Source organism: Squalius cephalus (genome assembly GCF_949319135.1).
Source record: "Squalius cephalus genome assembly, chromosome: 10".
Lineage (NCBI taxonomy): Eukaryota > Metazoa > Chordata > Actinopteri > Cypriniformes > Leuciscidae > Squalius > Squalius cephalus.
In genome coordinates this window covers 20,024,737-20,045,555 of record NC_137131.1, presented here as the reverse complement: position 1 = coordinate 20,045,555, position 20,819 = coordinate 20,024,737, and the positions used below count along the sequence as shown (strand labels likewise).

The window sequence follows — 20,819 nt, the reverse complement described above, 5'->3', positions numbered from 1 at the left end:
TTTTCCTTGAACCATTAGTGAATTCCATTTGGTTTGTTGACCCTAATTCCAAGTGCCTGGGAAATCCTCCATGGCCTCTGTCTCAAATCTCAGGGAAACAGAAGAGTTCATTAACTTTCCAAGCAAAGCAGATCATTTTAATAAAACTTTAGAGAAAAAAAGGACCAGGGTCATCAGAGACCTGCAGGATTATTCACCCTTGGTTTTAATTACGGGAGCCTTGCAAAAATTGGGAAAAAAAAAGAAAAGGCAGAAACAGAACGATCAAATTCCAGCTCGACTGAATCCTTTCCAGTGAATCTGTGATGGAGTTTCTATCACAAAACTTTAAAACAACATATTAAACCTTTGGCATTTTTCAGACTCATCTTTTCCATTTGCACACTATTAGGGAAGTGTGTACAAAATTTTGCAATTAAATGCATCATTTGACAAAGCCAACATATCCCAACAGAGCAAACCTCACCAATGAGAGTAATGGGATGCTGAAAGAATCAAGTCTTGTCCACAGGAGAAAGGAAGTGAAAACAAAAAGAAGTTCTCTTCCTTCAATAAGACACATAGCATGGGGGTTAGCGAAACACACAGTCGGATGATGAATGTCTGTTTGCATTCCAAGTCGACAGGAGAATCAAACGAGAGCCCAGAGAGGGGTAAATGTCAGTCTGGAGTATGGTAGAATGGATATGTTGGTTAGGTTATGCATTTTTGTAATGCCTTTCCATGCAGAGAATATTATTATATGCTCATTTATCTTTTTCATATTCATCAGGTGTAATGTGAGTCTGGGAACTAAAAACAACACGCTTTTAAATTCATTATTTTTTTAATGAAAATGTGCCTACTGTAAATCAGATGAATTTCTTCATCTGAAAACTCGAAGGTATTATTTTATAATCGGAATATTTAAACATATGTTGTTTTAAAAAAAATACTAATATATAAAATACACCACAAAAACAGTTCAATTGGTCAAATTTACAAAATATAGTATAAAAAATGGTAACATTTTACAATAAGGTTCATTAGTTAACATTATTTAACTACATTAGTTAACATGAACTAAGAATGAACAATACTTCTTCAGCATTTGTTTATCTTAGTTAATATTAATTTCAACATTTACTAATACGTTATTAAAATCAAAGGTTGTATTTGTTAACATTAGTTAACCCACTGTGAACTAACATGAACAAACAATGAACAGCTGGATTTTTTATTAACTAATATTAAAAAAAGATGAATAAATACTGTAACAAATGTATTGCTCATTGTTAGTTCATGTTAGTTAATACATAAACTAATGCTAACTAATGAACCTTATTGAAAAGAGTTGCCAAAAAAAAAAAAAAAAAAAAATCTTAATATAATATGCCATAAAAATGTCACTTCTGTTTAAAAAAATAAAATAAAATTACAACTTCTTTACATCCTCAACTGCCTGCATATAACAGATACACCATAAAAATAAAAATTTAAGTTGTATTTATAAAATTCAAAACTACTAAATATGCTACAAAAAAATGTTTTAAAAAAAATTAAATATGCCACAAAAATAATTTTTATTAAAAGTTAAAAATTCAAACACAAAATAAAAATTCTAATCTTTTTCTAGCTCTATCAGTTTAAAGCTACATAAAACAACTGCATTTATCTCTATATGAGAGCAGGAATCAGGCTAATTGCGTTGTTGTGTGGATGTTATAAATGAGGACTCATGCATGCCGATGGTATTGCGGGAAAACAAACACCTTCTGTTCAGCTTTCAAGTATAACATTCTCACATGATGCAAAAACATTCCCCACAGTCTTGACTGTCAGATTGATGGACACTTTTATTTATTTACCTGTTTATCTGTTTGGGGAAAACAGAGTCTTTAACTTCCAGCTAGTTTTACCCCGAGCTAAAGCTGGAAGTAAATGATCCTAAGCCGTCACGGACAGCAGCAGAACGGACCTTGTTATGAGGAGATGCTAAGGTGTGACGGGGGGCTTGTTTGCACAAAGCTTTTTGCTCCTGTCATCTTGCCCCACGGCAAAGTTAGGCAAAAACACCCTGCCTTTTCGTCTCTTTCCCTCTGCTGTCGCCAGCCAGTTGCACACCTGTGGAAAGTTGCTCGCTCATTCCCTCTTCTCTTCTTGTCCGTCCTCCCCCTAACCTCACTCATCTGACCTGTAACAAGGATCAGTTCACACCTCTGCTCTGTTTGTTTGGCTTGTCCTGTCAAACCATCCCCCAAATGAATCCCAATAACTCTATGTCAGAAAGATGTAACCCCTCCCCCATTCACATCCCTGTCCTTGGGCTGCATGCTGACAGAGTCTCATGGGGGTGGAGGAGCACAGGAATGTGAGAACTCTTCCTTTGGACCCGCTGACTCCCTCATTTGAGGGGTAACACATTAAGAATAGTCACCGGCTCATCTAATTGGTTCCTTTGTGGTACTATGTGAATTTCTTTGTGTAGAAAACAGCCAGCTAATCACTTAGCGTTAGCTTTTTCTGCTTTCCTCAGTGATAAGTTGCAGACTTTGGGCCCTTAAGACCAAAACTATAGTCGCCCTTTGCGCCCATGGGGTGTAGATTCAGTACCCTTCATACCTTTGCAGGCCTTTCTGTGAGAGATGGGCTTCGACATGTCTCTGTAGTAGCCCTCTTTGCAGTAGTGGCAGTGGCGACCTGCCGTGTTGTGCCGGCAGTTCAGGCAGACTCCTCCGCTTTTCCTCCCGGAGAGTTTGTAAAGCTCCATGTTGAAACGACAGCGCCTTGCATGGAGGTTGCAATTGCAAGCTGCGGAAAAGAAAGAAGTTTAAAGTTTAAACAGCATATCCTTTATCACAGCCAAGTACTATCAAATCAGAAAATCAAAATACAGAGTAGTCACAAAAATATGTTCCCTTCTTTTTTTTCTATTCGGCTTTGAGTGCAAATGTAAGGACTGTAAGCAACACACCATAATGCTTAAAAAAAATGACAATATGATGCTGCATGATCATCATCAGTCCCTTGACTGGCTCTTTTGGAAAGATTTCTGAAAAGCCAATGTAACAGAATAAAACAACATTTAGAAAGGTTACAATGCAGGAGTGTACACTACTGTTAACTTCTTTTTTAATGGAAATGCTCAGCAAGGCCGCTTTTATTTGATCAAAAATACAGTAAAAACAGTAATATTGTGAAATTATTACAATTTAAAATAACTGTTTTCTATGAATATTGTTTAAAATATCATTTATTCCTGTGATGGCAAAGCTGAATTTTCAGCATCATTACTCCAGTTTTCAGTGTCACATGATCCTTCAGAAATCATTTTTGGTATGCTGATTTGGGGCTTAAGTAACATTTCTTATTATTATCAATGTTAAGTGTTATTATCAATTATAAACAGTTGTGTTTATTTGGAATTGAAATCTTTTGTAACATTCTTAATGTCTTGTCATTTTTTTGTTCATTTTAATGCATAGGCCTACATTTCATTTAGATTTACTAGATTTAATATTACAGCATCACATGAAGCACATCTTCAGGTTTACATTATGTTCAATGTAAGCTATATACTAAAGATTTAGACACCCAAAGCTATATTAAACTTTTTTATGACTATATTTATTTCAAATATTTTAGTTCTTTTTCAGAGTTCGGTTGAGTACCAACTATAGGCACTCAACATGGTTAAAAGTCATTAGATCAGGAATGAACTAAAGTTTTCTAATCGTTATGTAGTAGAGATACAGGCCTCAATTTGACAGCTATGTCTTTACCAACTGCAGCAAATGAAGTGCCAGGGAATTAACTTCTGGTAATGAGGTCAGTTTCTGAGCTTTTTCTCTGACCAGGCCTGCTCTTTTCCAATGATGCCAAACAATATCAGACAGGCTCTCCAATTACCATTCCATTCCCAATCCTCACCATGCGCAGGAAGCTGTGCTCCTGCTTGTTTACTAATGAAGAAAGTTGCTGCCACCAAGTTTAATTACTGTCTGATGTTTATTCATGACTGATTTGTGTGCAGACATGTTCTCTTTCATTAGGCCTTGGTGAGACATTGGTGTGGCTCCTCCTCATGTATTATTCAACTATAAATCCCAACCCTCCTACCAAAATGCTTTGGGCTGTTCAAGCACAGACAACTGTTGGCAAGGCATAGCTGATGCACATTCTCCGAGCAACTTCAACAGTGTTTATTTGGTCTGATGCTAGGAGACTTCAAGACAAAATAAGCATTTTGATGAGAGGGCATAACAACTTACAAAAGTGAACGCAGTAACTACACCAACACTGGAATGGAAAAAAAAAATGGCTTTAAAGTTGTTGTTTTTTGGAGTGATTCAATAGCCTATCATTTGTCACACTTCATTTTCTATGATTGTGGTTGTATATTTTTTAAAGGACCCCCAAATATGATGATCCCCTTGCAAGGGACCCCCTTCCTAAAATAAAGGAAGCTTTATATTTTCCATGTATAAAAAACAACCTTATTAAATATTACCTGGAAAATATTTAATTTATAATGATAGTGAAAACTTTCTAGCCAGTATTAGAATACAGTTAGATGTATATAGAGGAGCATTGGTAGCACTTTATTTTTTTAACATTACTGTTTTGCATCTATATACTATGTATGTACTTACTATGATAAGGTATTAACCCTAAAGCTAACCGGTAACACTTTATTTTACAGTGTCATTGTTACAAATGTTACATGTAGTTACTATAGTAATAATAACTATAAATTATGCATAGTTACATGCAACTAACCCTAAAACCATACCCTATAATAACTACATAGTTACTTAATATTACTCAGCACTTAAATGTGTAATTACAGTGTAATAAAGACACCTTAAAATAAAGTGACTATTCAAACTATTAACAATAAAATAATTACAATTAGGACCAGATTTACTAAACCGAGCAAATTAGCATGAGAGCGCAATTCCATAAAAGCACAGATGGGAGTGGAAATAATGGAGCAAATACCAGTAAATTGATAAGCACAAACCTTAGTAAATCACCTTGCTTGATTCATTTAAATACTTTCCTCCCATAAATTTTGCGTCTGAAAGGAAAACTCCTACAAATGCAATAATGTCAGCCTCAAAAATAACTGTGTCCATGTCTTTTCAGTGCTAATTTCTTGATGTCTTTAGTAAATCCTGACAGTAGTTTTGTTTTGTTTTTTTACACCAAAAGAGGGTTTGCACCGGCTCAAGCTGTAAGTAAATCTGGCCCTAAATCTCATAATTTCAGTCTTTAGACAAAGTGAAAACAGTAATATTGTAAAATATTGAGTTGTTGGGTCATAACTTGATTTTGACAATGTGTGTAGTTACTGCATTTTGCCTAGCAGGGGATTACATTTCCTTTCTTGACATCAAGTTAAATGAGCAATCCGATTTTCACTCTTATTTTGACACTTAGTCCATTTCCCGTTCACTTGAGTACAATGTTATCAATTTAGTAAAGAGTGAATTTTTGGGGGAAAAACTCCTAAAAAATACTCTTGGCTCATCTCCACAGATTTTCCACTTGCTGCCAAAATAAATGAATAAATGAACTTAAAATATGTTTTTCAAGATGCCTGCAGGACATAAAGAACGATAATTCGGCCTGTCCTAGAAGTGTCTCCTCTTCAAACTTACTCCATGCACGGCTTGTTTGCTTTCAAACAGGCATACTGTTGGTATTAATTCTGCCTGCTTGTTTGGATCCCGGTGGAAACTGATCCTTCCTCCCCTCCAGCAATGGATTATTCACTTTTGCTAACAAGGCAAATGCAGTCCACTATGCGGCCTCCGGCTTCTTTAAATTTATACAGACTTGCTGAACTTATTGATAAACAGAAAATCCAAGTTGTTTTCTCTGAAAATCAAAATGGCACCACATTTTATTATTTTTCGAAGGCACAAAAATACCTTACATTGCTATTGGAGAGGCATAAAACTGAGAAAACTAATCACAACAGCATGTTTTACCAAAGTAATGAGAAAAATCTGTTATTACAATGACATCACCCTAAAACCCTTCAGTTGTATTATTTCTTCCTTCATAACATGATTTAAAACAATCTGCGGTAAAAGAAGTGATGTTTTTTACGGATTGGGCGGCATGTGCTGTCTTAGATCGTACTTTGTTGCAGTTGCTACAGTCAAAATATGTCCTGCTAAAGGATTAAATTAAGGATCATTTTGATTTAATGTAGTATTTACTAATAGTTTAGAGTTATCAATTTAATTAGGTTATTATTTTATTATATTATAAGAGATTTATTTAAATTTTCTATGAGGATAACAGCTGGAGAACACTGTTGTAGCATCACCATGCACCTAAAAGAGCTGAAAGGAAATTGCACTGTCAACATGCGAGGCTATTGGTAGTATTTGGCACCCGTCGTTTCCTCTTGCCCTCAGTGATGAAAAAACAGCCTCAACACACATAGGGCAGCTGGGGAAAGCTGTTTCAATGCTCTACCTCATCTGGTTTCCTCATTTTAGAGACTGTGATTGTTGTGATACGACCCTGTCCGTATGAAAACACGAAGCATTCGCTCGGCTCGCACCTGCTCTTTTACAGGCATGCAGGATTCAGGGTGGCTGCCTCTCAATGGGAGCGAATACAAAGCGGCTGTGCATTATGTCCCCCCCCCCCCCCCCCCCCACAATCAACTCACTGTCAGACTAATTTTGTTTCCCTTCATCCGCTTCAGATTTGCTAATTTTGCCCTTCTTTCATTCATTCTGCCCTCTGACACCCACTCTCACACCTTGTTCCCGTACCTTTGAAGTGCTTTCAGACTCACTAATCTAGTCATGTCATCTGCCTTGAAAGCATGATCATAATTTAAATGTTGCCCTGTATGACGGAAGAAGATTACAGACGCTTTTGGAAGTGGGAGGAAAAGCTCATCCCTATGGTGGTACTTCCTAACCACAGAGTGGATCAGCATCTGTCTTAACAGAATGAAAGATTACCTGGACGTCCAGCCAGGCTGGGGAAGCAGAATACTCGCAGTGGATGAAAACCCTCATCAGTGAAGCCGACAAAACAAGCTATTCTCACTTGTAGCTACACATCCACTTAGCCGATAAACCCCGGGCAGAGATAAGCGCGTGAGATGACTCGTCTGATTGACTGGGTTGAGGAGAAAGCCAAACCAGATGCGTTTTGTCTCGTTCCCCTCTTTAGTTTGGCTTAGCTTTCAGAGAGGTTGATAAACACGTACAGCCGTGAGGAAAGAGTGTAAGGTGATAGCTTTCGAGAGAAGCTAATTGGTTTTGTTACCGCGTTAAGAATGTTCTTAGAAGAGAGAATTTGAATCTTGGTTTTGCTTTGCTTGATGTTATTTGTTAGAACTTTTCCCCCACTTTTTATTTGCAGCCGATTTGTATTTTGTTTGATATTCGGACAAATATTAAAATCAAAATGATAATGAAGATTGATTCACCAACATAAATTTTGGATAACACATTACAAGAGGGTTTCATTAATTAACATTATTTAACTCCTTTAGTTAACACAAACTAATAATTAACAATACTTTTACAGCATTTATTAATCTTAGTTAATATTAATTTAAACATTTACTACTGCATTATTAAAATCAAATGTATTTGTTAACATTAGTTAATGCACCGTGAACTAACATGAACAAACAATGAACAGCTGGATTTTTATTAACTAACATTAACAAAGATTAATAAATACCGTAACAAATGTATAACATGTTAGTTAATACATTAACTAATGTTAACAAACACAGTATGTATATGTATATATATATATATATATATATATATATATATTATTACGTTTTTTAGTACACACAAATTGTATGTCGATGAATGAATTCAAAATAAAATATTAAAAGAATCACTTTTCTCTTTTAAATTTTTTTTTCATATTTTCTACAATAGCCTATAATTCTGCCAATTTCTTTAATTGTATTATTCCTGCCCTGTATAGTTTTCTTCTATTTTGCTAGTTCCATGTCTCTTATAGCATTTAGTGGTCTTTTCTTCTCACATAATCACATTATGTCAACTCCAATCGATACTTATTGCCCATGTATTTATTTGTTTGGAATGTAGGACTCTTTGCGTTTATTTGTCAATAATGACTTCCTCACATTACAATTTAAAGAGCCAGCAGACTCCTCTCTGCTAGCGCCCGCTCATTTCCTTCCTCTGCAAACATGAGGATTTCCTCAAACACTCTGTTAGTGCTTGAATTAGTTGACGTAGATTAATGTTTTTTTTCCACGCCGATGCATTTAGTTGAAGTTATCAGCGTATCACCCCGTTTATTAGGTATGAGTGTATTTTCGTTAACCTGACCTTCAACAAACGTTTATGTGTTAATCTCGCACACTTTATCAGTAGTAGTTTGGGCAATCTTCTCTTCTCTTCCTGAAAAGATGGAACATACCAATAAGTAAGCAGGGATTAATGCTCGCTCTCTTACACTCTGTGTAAAAGCGTGCTGTATAAACAGTGTCAAACTAGAGGCAATTGGTAATTCCCCTCAGTTATCAGGGATATTAGTCCAGCACTCAACACTATTGGCCTTTTTTTCTCTGAGCCTGTCAGACAGAGGGAAGATAAAAAGACGTCACCTCTTGCACATAATTCGGAGATTACAGCTGTTGATTCAGCAGTTTGAGTGAGGTGTGTTGAAAGCATCAGATTTCGACGTTTTTCACCTCGTATTTGAATACATTTGATGTTAAAACTGATGTAAATTTAAACATAGGTGTAAAAAAGAGAAACTAAAAAGCAAGCAGAACAGTTTTTTTTTTTTTTTTATCAATGAAACATCACGCTTGGTGAAGCGTTACCAAAATGGTGGTGCACTACATCAAATGGGGGTAAAAACAAACCCGCATTCCGTGACTTAGAGCTAAAGAATCCACTCACAGCTCATACATCCTTCAGAAGAGAAACATCTCAGGCATGTGATGTCTGTCTGCTCCGACACCATCTCAGGTGTGAGGCTTGACCTTCAGTGTCAAAAAGCCCCAGTCATATGTCATGAACTCCAGGGCGTGAGATCTTTCCTGTACCGGGGGTCGGTACCACCAGCCCGAACTAGACTCAATACCAACACCTAACACCGGCCCATCAGAGAAGGAGTTATGCCGAGGGGTGCTATCCTTTTAAAAAAACATGGAAGAGGACCCATCCATAGCTAGTTTAGTTTTAATCTGTGTGTGCCCTTTTAAGTAATGCGATTAGCCCCTGAGCCCCGTAAGACTTAATGAGAAAATATTGGATATCACCACATCAGCCTTGTTTTGGTTTGGTCGTCTTTCAGCGAAGTTAAACATGGGGAGTGTGCTTGGGTGGTTGTATGACATGGAGTGTGTGTAAGTGGAATGTAAGAGTTTATGTGTGCCTGCACATGCGTTTTTCGGATGTTGCGTCATTTCAAGGCTTAAAATCAAAAAGTTTCCCCACAGTACATATGCATTTCTTCATCACTGAGCCAATGATGAACGTTATAGCATGGTGGTTCTGTGGTCAGCCAAAGATATTCAGTGGTTTGGTCGCAGAGACTAAGAGTAATAAATTCAATAAAGTAGAAGCTTGTAAACTTCATGCCATATATTTCTTCTGGCAGTGTCAGTCGAACTTTCTTTCTTTTTTAATCGCCCTTATGTTGTTCTGAACCTGTATGACTTTCTTTTTAAAAAAGAAACAAAAAGGGGAAACATTTGAAGACTCTACTGATCACTTCTTTTCAATTGATTTTTATTTTGTTCAAAGAAGTAACTTTTTTGTTTTTTAGAGTTTTAGATATTTGAATTGGAAAATAATGCAAAAATATTGAGATTAGGATTTTTCAGCTTTTCATAAAAATGCTGTAAAAAGCACTGTAAAAAAAAAGTTGTATATTTACCTTGTGGGCTATATTTAATTTATACAAATTATAGTTGGTTTGCTTGAGAAACAGAGTGCCAACAAATTTTCTCCTTTTGTGTTTGATCAAATACAGAAAATAATACACGGAAACAACATGCCCGTGTGTAAATGGTGACAGAATTTAGAGTTTTGTGAAAACTATATTCCTTGAAGGGTACATGAAACTTGCAGTCACTTTATTATAGTTGCACAGGCTAAAATAAAGTGCCTTGTTGACTTTTGATGACTTTGCAATATGATTGCATCTATAATTGTTCAATAAACAGAACAGACCGTTGCTGTAAGCATTACTACTAATGCATACAGTAGCACATGGATCAATAAAGTTTCAGATGTCTCTCATTTTCTGTCTCCTATATGTTCCTGTCTTTGGAGGCTCTCTGGCTGACTGCCATATGAATGTGATGTTGACACACTGCTTGGTGATAGTTAAGCGCTTTGTTTGTGTCGGTTTGATTTGCGGCTCTCGTATTGAAAATATTAAGACCACACTGGAGCCAATTATCTGATTCACACTCTCTGGAATTCTTGTTTATAGGGAAATGATCACTTCACTCACATCGTGGTTTTTCTCAAACTAATTAATGTTTTACTTTTAATCAAATCATAATGGAAAAAAAATGTTTTCATTATTATTGGAGAACACAACAATGAAAGATACACTGTGCTCTTTGTGCTCAAATGGAATCTCCTGTCAAATTTGACTTGCTTTTCCAGATTTCATACCACTGATTGTAACAGCATGCTATACTCTTGCTGTTTGCTTCAGTTAAAGCGGCTGTTGGAGATCTGAGTTACAATTTATTTTAAGGTGTCCGTGTTACAGTGTAATTATGCATTTAAGTACTGTGTAATAATTGACTAGGCCTACATGTACTTACTGTAGGGATAGGGTTAGAATTGGGGTTTGGTTTAGGGTTAGTTGCATTTAATCATGCATAACTAATAGCCTAGTTATTACCACAGTAACTACATGTAACATATGTAACAAGGACACTCTAAAATAAAGTGCCGAGCTCTGAGTATCTGTTGATACAGATAGTGCTTTCATAGTAGAACAAAGTATGAAGAAGTCTCATACATAAAACAGTTTGGTTAAAGTGTATTTTAAGGTGTCATTGTTAAAGTGTAATTATATATTTAAGTACTGAGTAACATTACAATTACATACTTACTATAGGATTAGGGTTTGGTTGAGGGTTAGTTGCATATAATTATGCATAATTTACTGTTATTACTATGGTAAGTACATGTAACAAGGACACTGTAAAATAAAGTGTTACCAACAGTTTCAATTTACATACACAGAAAATGAGTGTAGCTATTATCTAATATCTGCATTAAATTATATTGGCAGAAATTTTGAGTCATAAATTATTATGTAAAATTATAAAATCATATTACACAATACCTAACATGTGCAAAAATATATATGTTTTCAAAATACATCAAGTTGAATTAAAAGCAATACTGGAGTTTTCCCAAGACCCTGACATTTTGTCAGTCACGCTGTCATTTCGTCGACAAGAAACATACCTGTCTGAGATTATTTATTCTTTATGTAGACAGCTGTCTGCACCTTTGTGAAGGAAAATGTAAACATAAAAAATTCCTCTTAAAAATATAAACAACTATTAGCCAAATCATGACTCAAATCTGGAATGCTTTTAATGAGTCCCGAAAAAAAATGAAAACCTTTACAAATCACATGTTTAGAGAGTGAGGTACCACCTCTCCTCCAATCCCGGAGTGAACGAGTGTTGGATTTCCAAACTATCACCTTGGCATGAAATAAACAAATAAAAGATTAGAGGAGTTGAGGCAGCCAGGAAAAGAACATGTTACCATTGGAGTCTTTGATCAGACGAACTGGTGTGGACACACTGGAGAATAACAGCGGGGGGGATCACGTCCCACACGTCAACAGTATATTTCTAACAGGACACACATTTCAGGCAGTGCCTCTCTTCTCCACCCAGCATGCTGAGAGAGCTGAAGAGCGTTGAAGCTTTTGTTTCCACCTGTATGTGAACCCCAGAGTCAAACGGACCTCGCTCAAGCCCTTTGAGTCCTAATTCAACACAAATGTGAGCGCTGTCAAACAGAGAATCACTCCACACGACAAAAACTCTCACATGCGCATGCACCCAAACACGCACAACAACCTGTCTTCGCTTTGTAAGAGCAGCCTTCATCCCCCCAAGCCCCCAAGAAAAAAAAAACCAACATATTTATATTTAAATTATGGCATGAACTTTAAAAATCGCTCTAATTGGGTTCGGCCTATATGTTTATCAACATAAACTCCCAGATCAGTAACACACTGACATTTAAAGGAATAAACTGCAAATGTGTACATTTTTATTGACAACCAAACAGCATAACCTTTTAATGTCATTCCAACTCCTGGGATGATATCTGCTGCATTATTCATCACTGGCTGCAGAATGCTGGGATTATGATTTATGTACCTCCGGTTCTTCATAATTATAAATTCATCCACATGGGAGCACAAGAGCACTGCTTTGCCTGACTGCTGTTGGTTAGTAATAAAACATGCTCAGTTTTGGCAATGAATTTAAGAATATGTGGATTTTGGAGGTTTTGGAGGGACTCCCTCTTTCGAATAAACATATGCTTTAATACACTTCCAGCCGCTGGCTTAACATATCATATCAACACACACATTTCATCCTAAAATATTTCCTTCTCAAAACCTTCCAACCTCCGAAAGATGAGTGGTGGGTGAGCTGAAATGAGGAAACGTCCCTCTCTAGGTTTGTATAAAAAATCATATTCCATTTTATCTTATACTTATCAACAAGAAATCAATAGTATCATTTTGGATTATAGATTATATTATTTTGTTAAGAAAAAGTCACATAAATGTATATTTTTGATGTATATTTTGTGTAACTTACACTGTAAAAAGTGAACAGTTGGATCAACTTAAAAAAATTACTTCAGTTGGTAACACCTAAAGAAATTAAGTTTTCTCAACTTAAATTATCACGTTTTTCATGATAAAACATGATAATTTAAGTTGAGAAAACTTAAAGGGATAGTTCAGGATTTTAGACATGAATCTCTATAGCTTCCCCATAAGCAGTGTGGTGCATTGACCATGACTTACCCCCGACAGCGTCCTGTGAGCCGAGCTCCGGTCCAGTTTTGGTCAAGATGAAATTAGTCCGGCAAGTTTGCTGGGGTCACGGCAATAAAGCTTTTTTCTTCTCAAATCAATATGTGTTCAAAAGAGTGATATATTTGCGTCACTAAAACGTTGTCTATGGAGAGGTCAGACCTCGTAATGGCTTGGCACTATTTTCTCCACTGTCATATCACTGCGCGCTGCCGCTACCTACAGCCAGCTGCGAGCTGCGCAGGCGCACACCACTTTTTCAGTTGTTCGGCAGTGTTTACAGCAGTGTTTACGTGCTCAGAACAGCTACACGAACGAGCTAACATAGCTACTCACCAAGAGCGATCAGTTTGTACAAGCTCCAGCTTCAACTTGTTCAACTTCTCTGTCCATCCTCTCTCTTTCTGTCCTTTCTAACTCCATCTGGCGTAACTCGTCATCTGTGTATTCAGGTTCGTAAAGATATCCTTTTGGCTGTGTGTCGAAGTCAATGTTGTCATCGTCGCTGCTGTAGTCAGACATGTTATCGTTCTCTTTACGAGCTGTAAACAAAGTGACACGTGCGCGGCTCCCAGCTGGCTGTAGGTAGCGGCAGCGCGCAGTGATATGACGGGGAAGAAAATAGTGCCAAGCCATTACGAGGTCTGACCTCTCCATAGACAGCGGTTTTGTGCTGCAAATATATCACTCTTTTGAACACATATTGATTTGAGAAGAAAAAAGCTTTATTGCCGTGACCCCAGCAAACTTGGCGGACTAATTTCATCTTGACCAAAACTGGACCGGAGCTCGGCTCACAGGACGCTGTCGGGGGTAAGTCATGGTCAATGCACCACACTGCTTATGGGGAAGCTATAGAGATTCAGGTCTAAAATCCTGAACTATCCCTTTAATGTCTTTAGGTGTTACCAATTGAAGTAATTTTTTTAAGTTGAGAAAACTATTCACTTTTTACAGTGTATTTTTTAAATAGCTTTTTGTTTGCCTATTATTTTAGACTATTGTATAGTGAATAATATTAACCTAAAAATGTCTAATGTTTAAATGTTCTCAGGGTATTCAAGTCACAAATATTATTTGGACCTCACTGTGTCACAGCATGGTTAACAAATGCTAGGAGACGAGGATCTATAGTTGCAGCGGTAGAACTTTAAAAAAGAAGCAAAATACTCAGGATAACAGGAAAACGCTGGAGAAACAGAAAGCAACCATTACCGCAACCAGAACAGACAAAACAGAACTGAAACTGAGGACTATACACACACAAGGCTAAATGACGAACCAAACAAGACACATGTGAACGTAATCAATTAACAAATCAGAAACCATAGAAACAAACTAGCAAAGGAAACTAAATCAATAACTATGACAACAAAGGACCTGAAAATACTCAAATTAAGAGTCCTTGAACAGAAGCAGAAAATCTGTGATGCACTGAATCAAGGGGGCTGTTTACACCTGGTCACTTCATGCGTCCTTTCTGATCGGATAGTGTAACGCAAAGTTGGGATGTTATTGCCCAGGGAGAGAAAAACAATATGTGGTGTCAGAGGAAAAGATGCACGAGAGACAAGAGATGGCGTATTTTCCCCGGGTTTAATAAAATTACTTAAACGTCACACTCGTCCGCATGCATGGGGATTGAGTGAGAAAAAGTATACAAATAAACATCCAAGTCTGGTCACAAATATAAAAGGAAATAAAAGAAAGAGTACAAAAGTCGGTAGAGCAGTTATCTCTTCTCCCCACCTGTCAAATCTATTACTGACACTGCACAGTTCTCATTTGACCTCAAATTACCATAAAATCACAAAGTGACCATTACAATAACAATCTGATTTTCTAAAATGGTTCAATTTACATGCTCTCACATGTTTATTTTTTAACATTTTGGGAGGAGTAAAATACATGTGTAGTTTCAACAACCAGATGCATTTACACTTGACCAGTTTGATCTGGAATGCATCTCTTGAGTGATCGCTTTATACATTATATGGTTGTGGGTGTGAGGTGCACTTTTAATTCATGTTTTAATTCTATTTCGGGTTATTTCAGTGTGTACATTACCAAAAGTGGTTATATCCGAGTGGGTGAGTTATTTACTTTGTAATTAGTCTATACAATTCTATCAGTGTGACACATACAAGTTGATTTGTGGCACAGTTGTGACAGGATAATTAGCCAATTACAGTGATGCTAAGGCACTCCTTTTCTCATGTGAGCTTTTGCCTGTTTGGTGCTCTTTTCTCACATTCATGCAGGCTTAGCCTTAAACGAGTACACCAAGGAAGGAAAAAAGACACAGCTTTCCTCTGAAATTCGCGGATGTCAGTGTTGGGTCCCACTTTATGTTAGGTAGGCCTATGTTTAATTACTATGTATCAATCATTTGGTACAATGCACTTGCATGTTGTTGTTTTTTACATTATACTTGTATTATTATTATAATTACCTGAATGCATTTACATCTGTAATTAATTTATGTAATTACAGCTCTAATTACACTGTTGACCCTTCCCTTCCCTTCCCTTTTAACCCACCCTTAAACCTACCCATACCACTAAACATGTCCGTAACTTTACCCAATTCCCACCTCAGTAGCAGCAAAAGCGTTTTTCAATACAACATCAACACAATAAGTACATTGTACTAATATTAGTATAGTAGTTTAAGACACCAAATATAAAGTGTGATCCAGTGTTTCATTTTCAACTGCTCCAGCATGACATATATATATATATATATATATATATATATATATATATATTTCTGTTTCTGCTGTACTCTAAGTGTCAGGGGCTTTTTGTTCTTTATGCATAATGTTCTCTCCATCTTTATCTCACTCTTTCTCTTTCTTTCTATCTGTTCTTTTGTTATGAAGATGTTAAGTAGGGCCAGTGTGATAAGAAGGATGGCTCTGAATGCTTGGAAACTAATAAGGGTTTCAGGTCAAGAGGCTCCTAAGGGTTTTATAACCACAACAAAGAAGACTTAATGGCCTCCACTTTCCAGTATTAGCACCCATTTAATGACCAGCTTGCCCCCTCGTTAGGGATGATCAGCTGTTCCAAACCGTGCAACACCCCTTGCATCAGAAGAGATAATCCAACTCCATGCTGTGATGTAGGAATACATAGTGTGTCAAAAGGTAGTGTGTCAATGTTGGTGCATGTATTTCCTGGCTAACGGAGGCATTTTGTATGACTTTGCATCAATAAGTGTGTGTGTGGAGGAAGAGAAAGAAAGAAGACAATGACAAGGAGAGATAAAATCCTGCAAGGACAAAAAAGGGAAAAAGAGAATGAACAGCAAGGCATAAACAAAAGAGATAAACACAAGAGAATATTTCATTTTGTTTCTTTGCCTTGAATGAACTTTTGAGGATGTCTGTATTGTGTGATTCACATTGTGAGAATTTTACAGAAGCAGAATAAAGCGGCCACCTCTATTCATCCCAGCTTGGTGAAAGCCTTCTGGGATTTATGTAGATTCCCCAGACTGAGCAAATCCAGACACATAAAGATGAGAAAAGATCCAGCTTTCGGGCTACGGCAGCACAGAAAGCAGAGTTTACACAACAATACTGTCATTTCACTGCACATGTGCTAAATGAAATTGCAGAATCTGAATCATTATTTGCCATGAAAGCAGTTAGTTTGGATGCTAATGGATGAAGTGTTACACTGAACATGTTTCCATCGTCCAAGACTTATGTTAAAAGTAAATTTATTTTATTACCTTGTCTGTCTTGGTTCATTGCTTTAAACATCGTAAAATTCTTCTTGAGCTACGATCATGAGCAACAAGACTAGGCAATTCATCACAAGATCTGAGGCATTAAACAAATCAACTTCGCATCAGTCGTGTTATATTGCCAACAACAATATATTTATGCTTCTCTCTGAAACGGTTCTTGTGTAGGTACCATAGTACCATAGTCCATTGAGTAAAACCTGCCGACTGAGAACCTGCAAACACTGTGAGCCAAAATGGAGTGGTGTCAAAAGGCACCAGGCATTAAGGCTCAGTGTCTGTTTGAGCTTAGTTCTGTGAAACTAAGTGATTGCTCAACTCCTTGTCACAGATATCACATTCATTTGGAATGTTGGCAATCTGAGCTATAGCATGTCATATGTCGCTACCTTGGCACTCAGAGAAGAGAAAAGGGGAACTCTTTATGAAGACATTATCTTGTCAAATTAGTCACTGAAGTCATTGATAATGTTGCAGAGCTGTTGGTGTGGCAGTTTTATGAGAAAATAACCATGTTAGAAAACAACAGTGATAATTCTTTCCCCTCAGGCCAGGGAAAGACCTCCTGAGTCAGATTGTATTTCTGTTATTTCTTATTAATACTGTATGCCAAATCACAGGCCTAAATATGCTTTGGAATTGTTTTGGGATGTCTCAAACAAACAAAGTAAGAAAACGTAAGAAAAACAAGCGTTTTTTTATTTATTTATTTTATTGCATAAAACATATGCAAATGTATATAAGTGTTAAATATATATAGCTATTTAATGTAACAACTGCAGGCAATCTCTTTCAATATATAGTAAAAAGACTTCCATATATAGTAAAACATCTCAGAGTTACATGTAACCCGGAGATGGAAACGAGATGCTGCGCCATTGTGTTGAGGCTTTGGGAACACTTTCACTCTGAAACAGTGTCTGAAGCATGTGTGAAATCTCTTCAATCCTATTGGACTATGGAGGTTCAGGACCACAAAGACCATAAAAGAGCACCTACGTCACAGAATCTCCAGATTCTAATTGTCTGAAGAAGCCGCACAGGCGTGCTTAAAGTATTGCAATGTGACGCTGTGTCTTATTGACGCTATAGGAACATAATATCCACGCCGCCATACTGAATCTATTGAATACATTTCCAAACTGTTGAACCCTATTCATGTTCCCCCATACTGCTCCACAAGTCAAATGGCAGAGGGAAGAAGGCTTGAAGAACGACCGGATGAACAATCGAGAAAGGCATGTTCGGAATATTACCAGACCTCAGGTGCAATATCATTAGCCGCGTTTCCACTGTCGGGCCAGAAGCTCCACAGCGCTTCACTAAAACACGCCCGTAACACGCCTCTCTGGAACAACGTCACACTAACCCATCCTTTCACCAACAAATGGAAGTTTTATCAGAAAACTAATCAGAAATCACTGGAAACAGCGTTGAAAACAAACACGATAAAAGCGGCCGTTTGCTAGCATTTTTTTTTATTTGTTTACTTGAATATTAAAAACCCAAGCATCGATGTTTTACCACAGATTTACAATAAAAAGTGATACATTGATAATAATGAATTAATTTATGTCAAAATTGCACATTAGTCACTCAGAAATAAATTACCGTTAGGTCTATTTCACAAAAGAAAGAGGACACACTTACTTTTTCAGTCGCGTCTGTTTCTTTATCATATTTACATCACATTTAGAAAAAAATGATAATTTCTACAACTTTATGCCACGACCTGAGGAGCTTTAGCAATCTCTCGACTCCCATACAGATATTTCAGTCAGAGAAACAGAGGAAGCTCCCGAAAAAAAAAAAATTACTTTATTTTATGATAGTCCGGTTTAAAGAGACGAGACGTAGGCTATGACAGATAAAATAAAAACATGACTGTCATAGCCTTTAAGATTGGTCTGATTTCTTCAAGCATTCGCTATGTTTTTTTTTATATGCGTATCTTCAAGCGTTTACTATGTTTACTATGGTAACGGTTAGCGCGCATAGTCTTTTGCATCACAAACAGAAGGCATTCAAACATGAACGCGAGTTAAATTATTTTATTTTTAAGTCTTTAATGCTGACAGAATCATCCGGCGCTGGTAAACTCCTCTTCTGTTGGTAACCACTCCTCTAGCCCGAGCTGGCCCGCTTTGGCCCAAGGTATTCGACGGGCCAGAAATCCTGGCCGTTGGCCTCGAGTAAGCCCCGATCCAGCCCTGGCCCGACAGTGGAAACGCGGCTATTTTGACCAGTCCAAGGGCACAATCTAAGCAACAGACAACTGAGAGGGCCTGCAAATCTCTTAACCTTTTAAGCAAAGTAATGCCAGAGACAGAGCCAAGTTGAGAGTCAGAAACTTCTAGGAGGCTGACTCCAAGGACTCAAAGGGCCCAACAGGGCAGTGGACTGGAGCACACCATGATACAAGAGACGCCACCTTAAGGCTTAAAGTTTCCTCATGGAGAGAGCTCTAGCTTTTAGGATGGCTTTTAGAACTCAGTCCTGGCTAACCCTAAACACCTTAAATGAGTGAGAACGGCATCTTGATGTCGAGTTTTGAGGTGATAAGGTCAGGCAGAGAGGACGACTCTATACTGGTGTGCTTTGCCACCAAAGCAAACCTGCCGAAGTGAGTCATATAACCTCATTCCACAAAGAAACAACTGGCAGAAGTTACCACGATGCCACGCGTTCTCCTGAGGAGGAAATGGTCCATTCGGTGCCCTGAAACCGCTTACTGCCAAGGAAAAACTGAACATATTGACTGGAGGGACTAGTTGTGAGGGGAGAGGCCTACACTGTCTAGGGGGGCTGACTGCGCTAACAACCTACAGTATAATGTCCCAATACCCTCTGTATGAGGGGACGGGTGCCACACTCCAGCAACATTGCTGGTTGGAGACAGGTGAAAACGGCCACTGGAGACTGCTGCTCCCTGAAACACTGAAGTGGCAGGGTGGTGAAACTATCTCATGAGGGCATCAGAAGAGAATGGACACTTGACTTTTTGTGTTGTGAAACATTCCCACCCATGGAGTGCACCCTCAACACCCTGTGGTCACTGGTGTCAAGTCTCTTCCAAACAATCTTTAGAGGTTAACCACAGACACCTCCCACAGTGACCATTTCCAGCGTGGAGCGGCCAATAACACAGGCCATCTACTTGGGGCATGGAGGGTCAGTTCCGTGGCCTGGCGGTAGTATTCCTCTAAACCTCTCAGAATGAAATCTTATCAGAAGATCAACATGGTATGCCAGCAAAACCACCACGGTCTGCAAGAACATGCTCTGCAACACGAGATCTGGGCCGCACTAAATGATGTATGATGCTCTGGACATTCTGAAATGCCAGTGCCAAAGCCTATCATCAAAAAATCACCAACAGACATATGGCAACTGCCACCAATAGCTAGCAAACATGAAGTTTGTCAGAGTGTTTGTTTGTTTGTTCTAAACCTTAATTTGTTCATTTTAAAGTTTCTACAATTTCCATTTAGATTTTTCTATTTTCCCTGGAAGTGGCAAAAAAAATTCTTGAACACATGGTAGGCTATTCCCTAGTGAAAAAACCTATACCAAAATGTATTTAAAATACATTTATTTCATATTAAGTATACTACAAATCCATTAACAAATCCTTTCTTTCTTTCTTTCTTCTTTATATTAAGCACCTAAATATGTAAATGTATTTGTAGTATGCTTAAAGGAGAACTCCGGTCAATTTTAACATTGAGCTCATTTTTTTGTCAATTTGGAGTGCTGTCAATACAGAGAACAACAACAAAAATCGGTGATAAACCTATGCACGTGAACTCGACAATCGACTACTTTGGACTTCAACCGAAAACAGGATGTAAATACAGGTATGTGCGCTGGCTTAAATAACATCATTTTTATCCATTTCTTTCACATCTACTGCAGTCAGATTCACTCGTGTTGACTCTGAAGGAATCACTCACATGACCTGTGCACTTGTAATGACACATCAAGGATGTTAAGAGGCTAAAAGCAGG

General features: G+C 37.6%; 1 protein-coding gene across 1 annotated transcript in view; it reads right to left on the bottom strand.

The window, feature by feature from the left end:
• The window catches only part of ntn1a (netrin 1a), a 73,420-nt gene that overhangs the window by 25,393 nt on the left and 27,208 nt on the right, over positions 1 to 20,819 (bottom strand). Inside the window, exon 2 of the mRNA XM_079883227.1 lies at positions 2,602 to 2,790. Within this exon, the coding sequence (XP_079739353.1) occupies positions 2,602 to 2,790 (189 nt within the window). The remainder of the gene's footprint in view (positions 1 to 2,601; positions 2,791 to 20,819) is intronic.